The sequence below is a fragment of the Astatotilapia calliptera genome, chromosome 6 (assembly GCF_964374335.1).
Source record: "Astatotilapia calliptera chromosome 6, fAstCal68.1, whole genome shotgun sequence".
NCBI lineage: Eukaryota > Metazoa > Chordata > Actinopteri > Cichliformes > Cichlidae > Astatotilapia > Astatotilapia calliptera.
Window position 1 is genome coordinate 38,792,097 of NC_137427.1, and position 13,998 is coordinate 38,806,094.

The 13,998-nt window shown below is 40.8% G+C and overlaps 2 protein-coding genes across 3 annotated transcripts in view; one reads left to right on the forward strand and one right to left on the reverse strand.

Moving 5' to 3' along the window:
• Nucleotides 1–397: 397 nt before the first annotated feature.
• Nucleotides 398–12,376, reverse strand: LOC113024701 (uncharacterized). Its single transcript, XM_026171979.2, has 2 exons — nt 10,825–12,376; nt 398–3,285 (listed from the first exon to the last, which is right to left on the reverse strand). Exons 1-2 carry the CDS (start codon nt 10,994–10,996, stop codon nt 2,507–2,509), a joined length of 951 nt encoding a protein of 316 aa, XP_026027764.1. The 5' UTR covers nt 10,997–12,376; the 3' UTR covers nt 398–2,506.
• Nucleotides 12,377–13,293: 917 nt separating this feature from the next.
• The window catches only part of LOC145429240 (uncharacterized), a 3,124-nt gene continuing 2,419 nt past the window's right edge, over nt 13,294–13,998 (forward strand). Inside the window, exon 1 of one of the 2 annotated variants that reach the window (XM_080302505.1) lies at nt 13,294–13,998. This exon is cut by the window's right edge and continues 728 nt beyond it. The gene's annotated coding sequence lies outside the window, so the exon portion shown is untranslated. The other variant, XM_080302506.1, reaches the window with a different exon arrangement.

Consider the following 13,998-nt stretch of genomic DNA (forward strand, 5'->3'; position numbering starts at 1 on the left):
ACAGTTGTAGCCACAGCTGCCCTGGGGCAGACTGACAGAAGCGAGGCTGCCATATCGCACCATCAGCCCCTCTGGCCATCACCAGTAGGCGGTAGGTGAAGCGTCTTGCCCAAGGACACAACGACCGAGACTGTCAGAGCCGGGGCTCGAACGGCAACCTTCCGGTTACAAGACGAACTACCAACTCTTTGAGCCACGAGGAAAAGTAACTATTGTGTTACTTTAGGAAAAAAAGTTTAACCATCTGAGGTCCAGGGTTGATTTGACCTCAGCATGTCTAATTGCCTTGTTTGGTATCATTCTTTTCAGCACAACCTCACATCTGAATTTACAGTTATGTTTTCATTAGTACAATTGATTAAAAAAAAAGAAAAAAAAAAAGAACAACAACATGAAATCAGATATATTTTTTTACTGTAACAACAACAAAAAGCATGTTTCACAAATCATTTTCATAACATGAAATGCAAATAGAAATTGTAAATTTAATAAACCTATACATGAGTTTTGCAAATAAAAAAGGTACATGCAACTATTTACCTAAAAATGCAGGAAAGACTAAACTATTTACAGAACACTCTGATTCTGCATCAAATAAGATGCCACACAAATTATTTGTGCCACTCCAAAAAATTATTTCTCTCCACTGTAAGACAGAGGAGAACATCACAGGCCTGATACCTGCAGGCCTGACAGCCAGTGGTGTATCACTCCTCCTGTTTTCCACCTGGAGACAGCGTTTACACTGTAATCTGCCTTTGGTGGCTTTATGGCAGCAACTGTGACATTCGGCATCATTGTTCTGACACACAAAACAAAACCAACAGCTACACAACACACTAACTACATACTCCATACTAGAGCTGGGCAATAGAACGATAACGATATGTATCGCAATATAACTTTTACTCGATAGAGAAATTAAACTATCGCGATAGACCTCGCCGCTCTTGTCCTCTTAAAAAAAAAAAAAAAAAAAAGGTCAGCCAATCCAAATTAAGTAGCGCAGAGCCGAACCAATCACAGCCGCAGCGTCACGTCGCGTGACTTGTTACGTACAGCACAAGTGCCAAGCCGCACGTGTGTTTGTTTGGGAAGCAGCCAGCGGGTAATGGAGGAAATGAGTGTGCCAACTAGAAAAATCAACCGAGCGTGACCGAAGAGAAAACAGATAATGGTTCCAATGCCGGAGAGATTGTCGAACGGAAGAGCCATAGAAGTTCCGTAGGGTGAAGGTATTTCGGCTATTTCAAGTCTGACAAAAAACAGAGTAGTGTGCACTGTAAATTGTGCCGAAAGCAAGTCTGGAAATACAATAAACTGGTGCATGCGTCACACTGTGCGCCACGTTATTGTTTCGGTGAAATGAATTTCTACAATACTGTTAATTCTACTCTCTGCAGTGTTTAAATGCTTACATATACACACAGTTACTGTCCGTCCACACATACGACTCGGTTCTGCTTCTATGCCCCAGCTTTGTTTACTTTTTCCCACCGAGGCTTCTAGACTTCTGATTGGCCAACATTTCTGCACGGTTAGGAATCTAGCGCCACCTGCTGCTTTGGCATGTTCATAGCAGCGTTTTCCTTCATTTCTCCCTTTATGTGTGGACGGGATTCTTTTTTAAAACGAAAACGGAAAATCTCCGTTTTCAAAAATACCCGTGTACTTGTGGACGTAGCCTCAGTCTCTGACTGGAAGCACTAATTCGTCATTCGGCTTTTGTCAGACTAAAGTAACTATTAAAACTGTTTGAAAAGCTAAGCTATACAACAAGGAGAGATTGAGAATTTCCTTTTAGTTCTCAGTTTATTTGATATTGACAAAAGTTAGTTTTGTCTGTTCTTCTGTAAAATAAAGTAAGATTTATTTTTAGAATTAATATTTTGTTTCTAAGTGGAATCGACAATTTAGTCTGTTTCGTTTGTTCTATTTTGAAACTTAAACGCTTTAGCGGCTGCCTTTTGTATAGTTTGCAATATTTGCCTTTATTTATCTGAAAAAGTCTCATGTTTCTTTGGTACATCTACCCTGTTGAACTTATTATGGGAAATAAATATTTAAATAAAAACAAGCTGCTGATTATTTCACATTTTACTTGTGAGCAACGGCACATTTAAATCTTGCAAATATAGTTATTTGGCTTATATCGTGATAGATATCGTTATCGCCTGAAATGAAAAAAACATATCGTGATATGAAAAAATCTCATATCGCCCAGCTCTACTCCATACTATAGTGTCACAAATCTCTCACAAATCTCTCACATCTCAAAACTCTCTCTCTCTCACCGCTGTCACTCCTAAAACTTTGGTCGTAAGCAGAGAGTGCTTACTAGCATAATAGAATAGTTTGTCAAAATTTGCCACCTACTTTTAAAATGAAGCTAACCATAACCTCCTTCCTACCATGCTGTGTCTACCATTAGTTACCACGCTGACTTGTTCAACTTTGCGCTCTACACAGCTTGCTAAACTGTTAATCTTGTTAAAAGAGTACACCTCTATATGTGTATTTTTATGTGGCGAAACAAATGACTACCACGTCTGAATGCCTTCCCACATGTTTTACAATGATATGGTTTCTCACCTGTATGGATTTTCATGTGCTCTGTTAAATTACTTTTACGGCTGAACGTTTTCCCACATGTTTTACAATGATATGGTTTCTCACCTGTGTGCATTCTCATGTGCTTCTCTAGAGAACGATGTACAAACCTTTTCCCACATATTTTACAATGATATAGTTTCTCTCCTGTGTGGATTCTCATGTGCTTCACTACAGAATTCCTATGTACAAACTTTTTCCCACATGTTTTACAGGAAAACGGCTTCCCCCCTGTATGGATTCTATAATGCATATCCATTTCATAATTATATTTGTAGACTTCTCCACAAACATCACATTTTAAAGACTTTTTAGTTTTGTCAGACTTACACTGACTGTCTGGTGTAGGTTGGTATTCTACATTATTGTGACCTTTCTTCCCTGCTCCCTGATATTCTCTCACAGTTACATCAGAGCTGACACAGTTGAGATGGTCTCTTTTTGGTTCTGGTTCACTGTGGTCTTTTTCCTCAGCAGCAGTCAGCATAAAGGCATGAATCTCCTCCTTCAGTGCCAGCTGCTCTCCCTCCTGACTGCTACAGAGTTGCTCCTGTTCCTCTTTAATCTGTGGAGGTTCTGGTTCCCCCTGGTCCAGATTGGAGCTCATCTCCTGGTTCCACAGCTGCTGGTCAGCGACAACTTCCTCCTCCTTACAGACATGCTGCTGTGGGATGTCTGGAGGGGGAAAAGGAGACAATTAAAAGAAAAGTGAAGTGATAATAGAGAAAAAAAATCATACTGACCAAATAGACAACACAAAAAAATAATTAAATTATGCTTGATATCTATGGCTGTTGGCTAGCTTAGCGTTAGCATGCTGTCTGCACAGGTGCTTGCACAGAGCCATAGTTGTGTTAGCAGCCGTTTTGTCCTGGATGCAGTTTCTACTTTACCATCATGGTCTCCTCCTTTTGTGCAATGAAAATAAATGTAATGGCATATGGCAAACTAAAATCAGCTGATTGTAGCACATGTGCAAGAGCAGTGGGAACAATAACCAGATAGACTAACAGACAGACTAACTATATGTTTACAGCAATGTCTGTAAACATATATTCAGTCACCCACTGGCGCTGAAAGGCTCTGCTTTCAGAATCAACTTTTCTCTCGACCATTGTGAGCAGCCAGCTTTGCAATAACAGAAGTTTGACTTGATTGACGCGGGAAGGTTCCCAGTTAGCCTAGCATTCAGCAAGGAGGCTGCAGCGCTGCATTATGGGACCTGTAGTTTGTATGTTATTAGCGCCTCATATCGCCGGGCCATGCATAACAATAATAGTATATCTATATAAAATGATCTCGCGGGCCGGATATAAATGTACGCCGGGCCGGATGTGGCCCGCGGGCCTTGACTTTGACACGTGCTATAGGGGTTCCCACTTTTCTGGATTACTTACAGACACCTCTGTCTGCATAAAAACAGTGCTGGAACACACTGTGGTTACATACCCTCTGGAGCATCAGAGCAACAGTATTTTACTGCAGAAAGTAGTGTTGGCAAGAAAAAGGCAATTAACAATGGAAGATAGACAGAACATCATATAACTGAAAAATGTAGGTCTCTCCTACACTGCAAAAAAAGACCAGGTATCAGTGAGTACAGTTTCATTCAACATCAAAAGAAACAAACTCTGACTGCAAGAGGTCTGGCAGGCCCAAAGACACGACTGAATCAGAGGACAAGTTTCTGAGCGTTAACAGCTTGCGTGAATTACGGCTCACAGGGCAACAGATTCAAGCACAGCTTGAAATTTTCTGTTCATCATGCAGGATCTTTGTGGGCCGTTGATGAGAGGAAAGGATGGGTCACAGTGTGTGGCATCAACCCTCAAACATGGAGGAGGAAGTGTGATGGTCTGGGGCTGTTTGCTGGATCCAGGGTCGGTGACTTGTACAGATTGAGAGGCTTCCTGAACTAAAACAGCTACCACAGCATTCTGCAGCACCATGCGGTACCCTCTGGTATGCACCTAGTTGGTCAGCAAGATAATGAGCCAAAACACAAGCCCAGGGTGTGCCAGAACTACCTCAGAAAAAAAGAACAAGACGGTAAGCTTGAAAACACGGAGTGCTCAGCACAGTCGCCAGACTTAAACCCCACCGAGCTGGTTGGGGATGAACTGGACAGAAGAGTGAAAGCAAAGCAACTACAAGGTCCACATTTATGGGAACTTCAGCAACAGATATGGAAGAATATTTGATTTCTACTGGAGAAAGAATGTCACGGCTGTGTTCAGCTGCTATAGCTGCCAAAGGGGGCAACTTTGATGAGTCAAAATTTTAGAATACATTTTGGTCTATTAATTGATTCATGATTTCTTTTTTAACTCCAAGTGCTTATTTGTGCTCTGCTTTCATTTCAGAGTGCATTGAGACATTAAACTATGGATGTGCGATATGACCAAAATCTCATATCCCGATGTAAAACACCTCTTTTTTGCTTCTCATCTATAAACTCTCTCCATACTCTGTCACATGACTCTTGCGTAGGTGGTAGAAGAGGTTTGTCATGTTTGAGTCTGTGGTCTGGACCAGTTTGCACCATAATTTGCATAGTACAGTTTTCAGGTCCATGTCAGACTTTTCATAACTAAACCATGTCCCTGCTACAGAGGCAGCCCCTCATTTAGGAATAAGGTCCTGGATTTGTTTAGACTGATCCTTCTGTTTGAGCTACCATGTGGTGACTGTAAGCACCATTTAAAGTTACCTCAAATAAAAACATGAAGTAATTTGTTTCATGCATATTCTGAATTGTGATGTTTGAAAATAATGTATTTTGTCATAATTTCAGTTTATTTTGAATCTCAACAGGATCTTCACCTTTATTTTGAAAGGTTTATGTCAGGGGTGTCCAAACTTCTTTCACTGAGGGCCACAAACATAAAAATATAGGAGGGGCTGGGCCACTTACTAGAAATGAGGTATATAACCTTAACTTTACTGTATTAAAGTTAGAAAAATCACTTAAAAGTGGTCAAATGTGTGTTATATTGTTGAATATAATTAAAGACAAAACTGCCTTCATCACAGCTTTCCATAAATGGATCTTTATTGATTTATTCAGAAAAAGCTTTGGTACCTCATTCTCAGAACAGCAGCCTCAGATTTCTTCTTAGACAGAAGATTTACAGCACAGAGAAAAAACAATAAAGGGGAAAATGGGACGGGCACATTTCAAGTTTATTATTTAAGTTATTAGGCTTAGCAAAACATCTATTAACGTCCGTTTGAAATGATTATCAACATTAACAGACTGAACTGGACTTAATAACAGGAGTCCATATAATTTTAGTAAATTATTCTGGTGAGTATCAGCTGCGCTGGGTATGTAAATCGGGCCATCCTGCTGCTGATTGCCACTCGTGCCATAAATCCAGACAAATGTCACTTGATCAAGGAGCAGATCTGCATCAGATGGTGTGTACACACAGCGGTGTGTACTCTGTGTGTTAACAAGAAAAACGCATATAAGAAAGTGGTGCGCAAAAGCAGGGTAGTGACAGAATTGATGCGCATTATTGATATTTGAAGCATGTGTACCTGCACATTAACACACGGGTACTGTGGAATATATTTTTTACTCACCTAAAGTGCTCGTGCTCTCGTCCACTCCCCGCAAAAAAAATAGCAGCTGTGCGGTGTCTGTGGCATCGGTGCTCTCATCGAATGCGATGGAGTAAAAATCAAAAGCACAGCTTTATCAGACAGTTGCAGTTTAATGTTGGCTGACAAGTCTTCAATGCGTCGCATAACTGGATTTCTGGACATGTTGACGTTGTTGAATCCTGCACTTTTTCCGGGCACATTATTTCGGTGACTTTAACAAGGCCGTGTTTTACGAGGTCTCCAACTGAAAAAGGCTTGCCATGTCTTGCGATGAGTTGGGCGACCTCATAGCTGGCTTATTGTAGCCTCTTTCTGGACCTTTTGAGCCTGAAAAAATACTGTTGCTGACCCCGCAGGAGAGCTACCTGTAGTGGCGGCACTCCGTCTCTATTTCACTCTTCTGTACCACCTTTAGGAGTCAGTCCAGCAATATGCATTTGAAACGCGAGCAAGTCCAGGTACTTTTCTTGCAAAAAATATGTTTATTGAAACTTTTAATTTACATGGCAAGACTCGGTCAAAAAACTGTGTTGCTTCCAGCTTATCCGACTCCCCAACTACGTAATTACAGTGTGCCGGAAGCCCAAAATACTAAAAAGCGCATTAGAATGTTGCACTTCTATATTCTATACATTTAACAAACAGTATTTTAAAATCAACTAGAATTATATTCTTAACATCAAACATATATATTTCTCCTCTAATCATTTTACCAGTACCAATAAAATTAACCTTTAATTGGCTCTTACACTACCCTTTGCTTTAATTTCTGCTCTCGCTCAGCACCAGTATAGGATGCATAGGCCTGATGTTTGGTTTCATAATGACGTCGTACATTATACTCTTTCATAATTGCCACAGTTTCAGTGCAGATCAAACAAACACACTTCCCCTTGAATTCTTTGAAGAAATATTCACTCTCCCACCGTGTCTGAAATTTTCTGCACTCACTTTCTACCTTTCACTTCTTTGGTACTGCCATGTTTAGTAACTTGGGGTAAATTTCTTCTGTGATTGTCCTTTTGGGTGGAGCAACTGCCTTGATCAACAGCAGCTCCCCCTGGTGTTAAAACTAAGAAGTGCAATACACTCAAGCAAAAGTTGAAGTGTGGGCCATATTCTATTCTATTTATAAAATTACACCACAAAACAAGCACTTGTATCAAGCCAGCCTCCAATTCAAGACTTGCAGAACGATATACGATAGAAACGATATAAATTTGGCCAACGATAGAGATATTGACTAAATTGCTCTACCGCGATAGCGGATGTTGATGATGTCATCAAGCTGCGCCTGTTTTGGTCGAAAGCATCACAGCGGCTACAACCATTATCGTCTGCAAATTATGCCTGGCGACAGTCATAGCAAAGAGATGAAGCACTTTTGAAATATGGGGAAAGCCAAAAGCTGCACTTCCGTAACATTGACTCATTAATGTCGAATTCTCTCGCAGCTGCTCTATTCCCATGTTGTTGCAGTATATTAATACAGTGGTTTTATTTATATATGTTTATATATAAATATACTGTATATGCTGGCCCCTAGAGACTAGGCACGTACAAACTCCAAAACACATTTCTAGCGTTAACTGAACTTCCAAAACAGAGCTACCTAGATCACTTAAATTACACAATTGAAAGCACATGTGTATTGTTTGTGTATTTATACACAAGCACTTATATATATTCAAATAATTAAAAAAAAAAAGTTCATTTGCCTGTTACTACCATAAGATAAGATAAGATAACTCTTTATTGGCATTGCACAGTCATACATTGTACAGTAGTACAATGAAATTGGAAAAACTGTCCTACGTCGGCACTACATATAACACAACACAACACGATATGACACATCACAATGCAACAAACAACACAACACAGTATATTAACTTAGTATAAAAAGAAGAATAAGTGTATGTGTATTGCACACTGTTATTATTGCACATTAATTATTATTGCACCTTGTTATAAATATAAATATTATTGTTATTGTTTCAAACATTGTTACCTCCCCCCTAAAAAAGTCCAGGGAGGTAGCCAGTCAGGTCAGCTATTTACATTGATCAGGGCTAATGCCCTGTTGTAAAAGCTGTCCTTGAGTCTATTTGTTTGAGACCTCAGCAGCCTGAACCTCCTGCCAGACGGCAGCAGCTTAAACACCCGGTGTCCTGGGTGTGTGCAGTCCCATAGGATGCTGCATGCCCTCTTGAGACAGCGAGTGCTGTACAGGTCCTTCAGGGAGGGAAGAGGATGTCCAATGATTTTTTGGGCCATATTGATGACCCTCTGGAGTGCCTTTCTGTGTGCTGTGGTGCAGCTGGAGAACCACACACCGATGCAATATGTCAGCACACTTTCAATGGAGCAGCGGTAGAAGACGGTCAGCAGCTCCTTCTTCAGGTCCATTTTTCTGAGGATTTTCAGAAAGTGGAGACGCTGTTGGGCCTTCTTTAAGACCGCAGAGGTGTTAGAGCTCCATTGGAGGTCTGTGTCTATGTGCACACCCAGAAACTTGAAGCTGGAGACCGTTTCCACGCACTCCCCGTTGATGCTGACAGGCTGCAGCTCGGACTTCCTCCTTCTGAAGTCAACTACCAGTTCTTTTGTTTTGGTGGTATTGAGGTCCAGGTTGTTGACTGCACACCAATCTGACAGCCTCTGAACTTCAGCTCTGTACGCCGTCTCATCTCCCCCTGAGATGAGCCCCACCACGGTGGTATCATCTGCAAATATGATGACTGTGTTGTCTGGGTGGGAACTAACACAGTCATGTGTGTACAGAGTGTACAGTAGGGGACTCAGTACACAGCCTTGTGGAGAGCCAGTGTTGAGGCTGAGGGCTGAGGAAAGATGAGGCCCCACTCTAACTCTCTGTACACGGTCTGAGAGGAAGTCTCTGATCCAGCGGCAGGTGGTGGACGGAAGTCCAATTTCCAGCAGTTTAACTATTAGTCTGTCCGGGAGTATCGTATTGAAAGCAGAGCTAAAGTCAACAAAGAGCAGCCTGGCGTAACGGCCCTGCACTTCCAGGTGAGAGATGGTGGTGTGGAGTGTTGTAGCGATGGCATCTTCAGTTGATCTGTTAGCTCTGTATGCAAACTGGAGCGGGTCGAGTGTGGGTGGCAAGCAGGACATGATGTGACGTCGGACCAGTTTCTCGAAGCACTTCATTATAACAGGTGTTAGAGCAACTGGTCGGTAAACGTTGAGGCTGCTAATGTTAGTATGCTTTGGCAGTGGGACAATTGTGGCTGACTTTAGGCACGGCGGGATGCAGGACTGGGACAGTGAAGTGTTGAAAATCTTAGTGAAGATGAGGAAAGAACAATAAGGAGAGCTGAAAGACTCTTTTAGGACCTTTGCGGTTACCCCATCTGGTCCGGTGGCCTTCCTGGGGTTCACTGCCCTCAGTGTGCGCCTCACCTCATATTCCTGCACTATGAGGCTTGGGCTGCTGCTGCTGTCCAATGTTTTTGCTGCTGTTGCCTCTGGTCCCTTCACCTCAAAGCGTGCGAAGAAGTGGTTCAGCTACCACACACCAAATCGGGTCGTTGGTACTTCTTGGCTTGTGTAGCCACTAGGTAACAAAAGCTCAACACTGCGCCTAGCATCCTGGAGGACTTCTGTTGCATTTTGTATGCGCTTCGGAGCTTGTACGCGTCGTTCACTTCAAAGATCCAGCTCTAAGAGCCGTTTCGTTCGCCACCGACACATCACTAGTGGCACTGGTTGCTTGCTTAACACCTCCATATGGAGATGCTTTGCGGAATACAGATTTGAAGTTGGACTTCAGTGTCTCCGAGTGACTTCTTGCGATCCAAGAATGGGGTGAAGCCGTCGTTCTTCGACATATCTCACCACTAAGTATCTCGCTCGGTGGAGCCTACAGTGCAGTTTTTCTCTGTCGTTCACTGTAGTTCCCAATATAATTTTTTATTTATTTTTATCTGTCAAAAGTGGCATATAAATTAGGGGTGCAACAAACGATTATTTTGATATGGACTACTCACCGACTATTTCTGCGATTAGTCGACTAATCAGATCATGCATCCATTGGCCATACAACGTACAGCTTATTGCACCACCATGCATCTGCTCTTATATAACTATCATTAGCTTACAGCTTTAAATGTTTAAGGTATGTGCTAACTAACAATAAAGACAAGATGATAGTTTATTAAATTTTAATGAAATTTGCAGATTGTTTCGGTGAAGTTTAATAAACTCCTTGCTATCCAAACTATAACAGGATACCGTAGCCTATATTATACAGTATATTCTCGAGCATCTCATACTACTGATAATCAGTTGTCTGCTTGACCTTTATTCAGCTGTGTAAAAACTATAACTTTGATCTCAGCCAAACCGATTTACTCAGGAACAAATAAAATACTGAAAAAAGCCAAACAATAACATTTTGAAGTTATCTAAGTGACTTATAAATCATGTGTAACCTGAGTAGCGAAAGACGGCGGGGGGTTTGAAAACGTGTGAAAAGTGGAATATAAATACATTTTGCTTACTTACGTCTCCAAAAAGCCTTCACAATAATAAATGTCCCGCAGAGCTGTGATTAGGATCCTCCATCAGAGTGACACTCACCTGTCCTGTGCAGCTTTATTTCGGGTTTCCAGGTGATATCCATCAGTCTGCGCTGACGGTCGATCTCTTGCTCGTACCGGACGATCGTTTTTTCAAACTCCAAGAATATTTGCTCAGCAGCAGCAGTTAGTCGCTCGTTGATAAACTCTCTCAGATACTGAACTGAAGGCATTGTTAGTGCGGCAGCTCACACACTCAATACAGCAGTCTCTGTGATCAGACACACACGCGTGGGACGGTGTTGATGCCTTTGTTTGTTTACTTCCGCCTGTGTCACGTGGTGAGGTTCCGGTAGAGCGCGAGTGTTCTTCTTCTTCTTCTGTATAGGGTTTATTGGCGGTTGGCAAAAAGCAAAATGGTGCATTACCGCCACCAACTGGTGTGGAGTGAGGCCCGAAATGACAAAAATAAAATAAAATAAAATAAAATAAAATAAAATAAAATAAAATAAAATAAAATAAAATAAAATAAAATAAAATAAAATAAAATAACCCTGATGAAATGGGTCTGCCTTAAAAACCGAAATACAGCCTGATAACTGTCACTTATAAAGCTCACGTGAAATAAATCAATCAAGTCAAACTTCACTTTCATATCGTCCAGCTTTTTGATCAGTTGTCTCCTTTTAATATTATACTTCTGTCAATGCAATAAAACATGTTCTGTTGTTTCCTGTTCCCTACTGCATTCACACTCCCATGTACAGTGTTTACCTATTAAAAATAATGTGCTATGATCCAGGTGATTGATATATGCATTTTTTTTTCTCTGCCCGTTCTGTTGGTTTTTGTCTTTTGCCCTTCTCCCCCGTCCCTCTTCTCAGCTGTTTCTCTTTCCCTCTTTCTTTCTCCCCTTCTTTCCCCCAGTCAAGTCTGTCCCGTATTCAGTAAGTGAAAATAAAATAAACAATAAAAGGTGAATCAAATGGACCATTACGGCAAGGCTGGGATGGTCAGTTTGGTAAAGTAAATCCGTTGGGCATCTTTCTTTGCCTTTAGACAACAATTCTGAGGGCAAAAGAGCCAAACGGGACAGGCCAAAGAAAAAAAAAAATAAATAAATAATAATAATAATAATAATGTGCTATTTAAACCAGTGTGTACGAATCTCCGTCGAGATATAATCGTCTCCTCTCTCCTATTTCATCCTGTACTTCTCATTCCCCCCACTTTCCTTTGGATTTTGTACAACCACTGCCCTTTCCTCTCTTCCTCCCATTGCTTTTGGCACCTTTCCTTCATTTTGTATCGTATTCTACTCTTGAGCTCCGTCCTACTCACACTAATAACCATATCTACCATCGGTCTCCTTGTTGCGACTTTTGCTGTCCTATCTGCCATTTCATTTCTTTTAACTCCACGATGCGCTGGTACCCATAAGAATGTGACTACAAGCCCCATCATAATAAGTCTGAATAATGTCAGGTCTGCAGTCTGAGTGACTGTCTTGCAGGCTGGCCAGTGATGAGCTCGAGTCTGAACATATCACAGACCTTAGTGGTTTCGTTTCCTCAATCCACTGGATAGCTAACAATATGGAAACCATTTCACCTGTGTACACTGATAAATCGTCACTGATCCTTTTCCCACCTTGATATTAAATTCAGGAACTATAAATGCTATCCCACTTTGGTTGGCTGTATTCTTTGATGCATCTGTGTAGATTTTGACATAACTATAATACTGATTAAAATATTCTTGTGCTGTATGTGAATTTAAGATAAAACCCTTCTCCTTGTTCTTTTTTTTAACAATGTGAAATCTACCACTGCATCAGGGAGCATCCATGGTGGTATTGTAGGCAGTGGCACTGTTTGACTTGTGTTTATCTTGTCCAGAGTAAGGTCAGCTGCTTTCTGTCCCACTCTCCACCCAAAGCTCTTCAATTCCATTTTCTCTTTTTCCCAGCATGTATGGAAAACAGTTTTTGCCGGATGGTCTTGACCATGTCCTTGTAAACTTGCCCTTCTTATTTGTAATGGCATTTCCCTCATTTCTACCTGTAGTGCTGCTGCAGATGTTGTTTTGAATGCACCTGAGCAAAGTCTTAACGCTTGATATTGGATACTATTTAACTTATGAAGACTTGTTCTGGCAGCAGAATTAAATACTATACACCCATAATCCAATACAGAAAGGGCAATCTGGGGAAAAGGAGGATGGAATTTGTCGGCTGCGGTTGTCGGAGCCTGTCATTAGAATGAAAGTTATTGGCCATGTTTGCATAGCCCTTTTTAAAATGATGCTTTCATGACATTATTGTATGTTGGGTGGTGGTTAGGGCTATCTAGACTGACAAGTAAGACATTGAATGTCACCTCTCCTATGGGGAGGGGGCCTGAGATTGTCTAAATTGGAATCTGTTCTATACCAAATGCAGAAAAATTGTTTTAAGAAAGCAATTAAGTTCATTTTCCAAAAAATATAATTGTTTGCTTGAAGGACAACACACTCAAAAAACAGATTCAGGTCCTCCTTTCAAAGAACACATGCAAATTATGTTAGTTGTTCACAAATGCAATTAAAAAATACCAAATTAATTTGATTTTCTTTGTGTAAACCTAAAATTATTCAAAACCAGCAGAGGCTGATTCTGAACACAAAATGAATGAGTTTGTTGGGGCACTGGGGGTAGGAGGAGTACATTTTTGCACTTAAGTATTTGTAAAGTCAAAGAAATAAATTCAAGCCCCTCTTTAAGCTTAAACATTATTTTTAATCTCATTCAACGCAAATGTAGCACTCCAGCGTTACTGCAATTATTATTCGTGTGGTGAACCTAAATTATTTTCTCTCAAAGCAGTCTTTGTCACAAGAACACAAAGTTATTGAGTTACACAACGGTCCGCCTTCTTTGAAAATTTTGCGCTCTTTCAGGATCACCTAAATGAATGCAGCTGCTCTTCGCCTCTCTGTACTTTTTGGATAAAACTACACCTTCAGGTAAGGTAACATATTATTTTTTCATATATCCAATTGTGTATTTCTTTATCAGCTAAATCTATGGCAATGCTATTTATCATAGAAGCTTGTAACAGTTGTTTTTTGAACTTTTGGTGGTGCTACCATTCTCTTCTCTGCTTGAATACTATTTTTTTTTGACAATATAGCCAGGTCTTTTCAAAAGTGCCTTGTTTTAGAGGAGAAATTGTGTAGCTGCCAACTTTTAAGTCGG

What these genes read in the sequence shown, in the direction of transcription:
- LOC113024701 (XM_026171979.2), bottom strand. Translation starts at nt 10,996, where the DNA reads ATGCCTTCAGTTCAGTATCTGAGAGAGTTTATCAACGAGCGACTAACT. An exon ending in AATAAAGCTGCACAGGACAG is followed by an intron (nt 3,286 to 10,824) that starts GTGAGTGTCACT and finishes TTCCCCCTCCAG; the next exon opens with ACATCCCACAGCAGCATGTC.